The sequence below is a fragment of the Suricata suricatta genome, chromosome 2 (genome assembly GCF_006229205.1).
Source record: "Suricata suricatta isolate VVHF042 chromosome 2, meerkat_22Aug2017_6uvM2_HiC, whole genome shotgun sequence".
Classification (NCBI taxonomy): domain Eukaryota; kingdom Metazoa; phylum Chordata; class Mammalia; order Carnivora; family Herpestidae; genus Suricata; species Suricata suricatta.
The window spans coordinates 51,882,985-51,886,793 of NC_043701.1; the positions used below are offsets into that span (position 1 = coordinate 51,882,985).

Sequence of the window (3,809 nt, forward strand, 5' to 3'; positions counted from 1 at the left end):
CATGTATATAAAAGCCCACAATAGGAAAATCTATATCTAGAGAGAAAATGAATTCGTGATTCTTTTGTCGCTTGGGAAAAGGGGTTGGTGGCTGGAATACCTATAGCATACAGGATTTGTTTTCGAAGCAATGAAAATGTTTTCAAGTTGATTATGGTGATGAGTGCACATATGCGTGAAGGTACCAAAAGCCACAGAAATGTACACTTTGGGTGAATCGTGTGATATGCGGATGATATCACAATAAAAATTCTGGTGGGTGGGAATGGAGATCTTGAACTCCTAGGCCTCTCTCCACAGACAAACTCTTGCTACCAGCAGCGAGGAAAACAGAAGCTGGAGGCTGTGACCCCCTCAGGCTGCCGCTGCGTCAGCAGTCAGCTCCCACAACCAGTCCGCTGACCCCACGAGCCCATGAGGTTGAGGACATTCCAGCGCCCAGACCCGCGCGCACATGCCAACTGTCATCAGAGCCCCAGGCGCTTCTCTGGCAGCGAGGTCCTGCGACTTTGGGAACTTCTGGAAGCCGAACCCTCGCTGGAAGGTCCCAACCCCGACGCCCCCTCCCATGGGCAGCTACATGAGCACGCCCAGGCCTGCGCAGCCACCCCTCACCCAAGTGTGCCCAAAACCCCGGCCCCGAGCCGCCTCTAGGGAGGACTGTGGGAGCCGCGTCGGCACCGGACCCCTTCACCGAGTACCACAGAACTGGGACCCCGCCAACCCTCGGAGGGTGGTCCCCGAGGCCTGGAGGCGCTTTCCTGCCAAGGCGCCCCCTGAGACTGTCCTGGGGCCGGATCTCTCCAGCGCCTGGGAGAATTACATGAAGCGGTGTCTCTGGAGTGCCCGCCACCCAAGACAGGTCTTGAGCCCCGTGACCATCAAGATCGCGCCCCCTGAGCCCAAGACGAGCCCCTGGGCATCTAGGGCTCAGGGGCCCGGCGCCTGCTTTGCAGGGCGCCCACCCTCCCGGGAGCACCCAGACCCGTGCGCCAAGGAGAAGGTGCTGAGGGCCCTCAGCCAGTGCCAGAAGGGGAACAGGAGGTTTGACGGGCCCCTGTGGTTTGAGATCCCCGAGGGCAAGAGCAGGAGGCCCAACCCAGAGCCCAGGCCTTCTGCCTTTAAGCCCCTGACCAGAAATGGAGTGGTCCCTTCCTTTGTGCCCAGGCCAGGGCCTCTAATCAGAAGCCTTCACTCTTGGGGCTGCAGTGTTTACAAGGACACTGACCTCCAGCCTGATGTCCAGCCTTTGCTGTCTGCCGGCCACCCTACAGCAGGGACTGCATCAGCCCAGGACATGGAGCAGCAGCTGCAGAGCTGGGGAAAGAGACCCACTGCTGGGGCCTCACGCCTTCCTCCAGTGCCTAAGAGCAGCGACTGGGGGGTCTCCTTTGCCACAGATGTTGCCCAGCCTTCAGGTTCCTTTGATTCCTAAGGGTCAGAGTCCCTTTACCTGCCTCCTGTGACTCACCCTTGTGTATTTAGCCTCAGCTCTCTGATCCCTTGCTCTACCTCTGCATGGGACCCCAACACAGTACTGCTGCAGCCCCCAGACCCCCATTTCCTCACTCTGGAAATCCCATGCTGAAGATTGTTGATAAGCCTCCCTCCTTCTCCCCTGCCTGCCTTTTCCCTTCATTTTCTTGAAGGTACTCTTCCTTCCCCACCTTCCCTCTTTGCCCAGCTTGTATAAATATTTGATCTCATTAAAAATAATATTTTAAAAAGATATTTTTCATGTAAAAATAAAGGGCAAATGTGTTCCAGATTACGAGCTCAAAGGTGAAGCCCCTGTCCTAGTAATAACCTGTATTTATTTGAGTCCAGTGTAGCTAGAAAGTGGTGAGAGACAAGATAATATGAAGACTGGTGACAGGAAACAATATAAGCACAGAAGAGTTTGAGTTTCATTCTGGGAACCACAGGTTTTAGGCAGGGGAAAGGATAATCAGGCTGATAGGTTTTTAAACCCATTATTCTGTCTGTTGTGTGTAGAGTGTATTATCCAAAGGCAGCGATTGAAACAGAAATGAGGTGTCCGATGCTCTATTTCAAACAAAAGGTGAGGGTGGTTTGATCTAAGAGGAAAGGGATGCAGGTGAAAAGTGCACATGCCTTTGGGATGTGTCTTGTAGGTGGATGTTTTGGAGCTCCCTAATGCAGCCGATGACAGCATTAAGAAGTGGAAGAATCCAGGTCTCAGCTCATTGGTTCCAGAAATTGCATGTGACAGTGTCATTTGTTGAGTTGGGAACTGTCAGTGGGAAACATAACCAGAGATGTCTAAGATGGGCAAGGCTTCACAATACACACATTTGCTATTCTGGTGAAATTGTCATCTGTGCCTTTGAAAACATGAGCCAGCAGAGAGTTTGAAACCAGGGAAATAAAGGAAGAAGTCATAAACACATAAGCCCCCTTATATGCATGGTGCTTCAAGCCAGGGGCTGCATGGGATCACCTCGGCAGAAAATAGATGGTGAGGAACCCTGCCATGCTCCCATGTTTAAAGGGTGAAGGAAAGAAGGAGAGTTCTAGAAGCCTGAGAAAACATAGCCACAGAGATGGGAGAAAAGTCAGAAGCAGCAGGAACACCAAAGGGAGAACTCTAGAAAGTGGACGTTGTCACCCATGTTGGCTGTGGAGACAAAGTTAAGAGATATTCCATCACTGACTTTGAAAAGAGAAGTCGTTTTAGAGTGTGGGAGCTAAAGACTGAATTAATTTGGAACACACTGGGATGGGGCGGATGTGGAGCCAGGGTCCCTAGAAGCCAGTAGATACTGAATCAGTGAGGCATAGCAGGCAAGTGGGAGTGTTGGAGGCAGTTTCAGTTTGTTTTGAAATTTTACTTCAAGAAAGGATAGTGAGGGGTGCCTGGGTGGCTCAGTTGGTTAAGCCTTGGACTCTTTGTTTCAGCTCAGGTCATGATCTCATGGTTCATGGGTTTAAGCCCCGTGCCTGGTTTTTCCTACAATGACAGCTTGGAGCCTGCTTGGGATTCTCTCTCTGCCCCTTTACCTGCTCACGTGTGCACTTTCTCTTTCCCTCTCTCTCAAAAATACACTAAAAGAAAAAAAGGACGGGATATATTCAGCCCTAAAGTGGTCTTTGGGAAGATCTGGAAAGATGGACAGTTAGGTGCTGGGTGGGATAGTACTTGATTCTCGATTGCAGCAGGTACTGGTGGCTGGAGCTGTAGTGTGAAGCCTGGAAAGTGGATCTGGGACCAAGGGTGACTGACTTCTCTGTCTTCAGCTCTATCGACTTTAGCTCAGGTCATGATATCCTGGTCCATGAGTTCAGGCTGTGCCCAGAGCCAGGAGCCTGCTTCAGATTCTGTGTCTCCCTCTCTCGCTGCCCCTCCCCGACTCAGGCTCTGTTTATCACTGTCTCAATAATAAATAAACATAAAAAAATTTCAATGTTAAAAACAATTTTAATTATAGCATGATGATTGAGTACACAATTGTTTTTAACTGTTATATTTTAACCGATCTTATATTAGCTATTATAGTCCAAAATAATTTAATAAGGAGAAAGGAAGGAAAGAAGTTAAGGTGTGCATTAGACAGGGTTCTCCCGAGAATCAGAACCATGTGTTAGTGTGTGTTTTTGGGTTCACCCATGGAGAGAGAGAGAGGTTGACTCATTACACAGAATTGGCTCATGTGATCATAGGGCCTGAGGGGTCCCAAGATGTACCGACCTGGTTCTAGACAAAGAGTGAAGGCAGGAGGAGATATATGTCCCAGTGGGGAGACAGTCAAGCATGGAGAGAAACCTTTCTTACTCAGAATTTTTGTTCT

The 3,809-nt window shown here is 49.9% G+C and overlaps 1 protein-coding gene across 1 annotated transcript; it reads left to right on the top strand.

Annotated features, from left to right (window-relative positions):
* Positions 1 to 454: 454 nt before the first annotated feature.
* POM121L12 (POM121 transmembrane nucleoporin like 12) lies at positions 455 to 1,729 on the top strand. Its single transcript, XM_029918519.1, has 2 exons — positions 455 to 1,044; positions 1,210 to 1,729. The coding sequence occupies exons 1-2, from the start codon at positions 455 to 457 to the stop codon at positions 1,433 to 1,435; spliced, it is 816 nt and encodes a 271-aa protein (XP_029774379.1). The 3' UTR covers positions 1,436 to 1,729.
* The last annotated feature ends 2,080 nt before the right edge of the window (positions 1,730 to 3,809 follow it).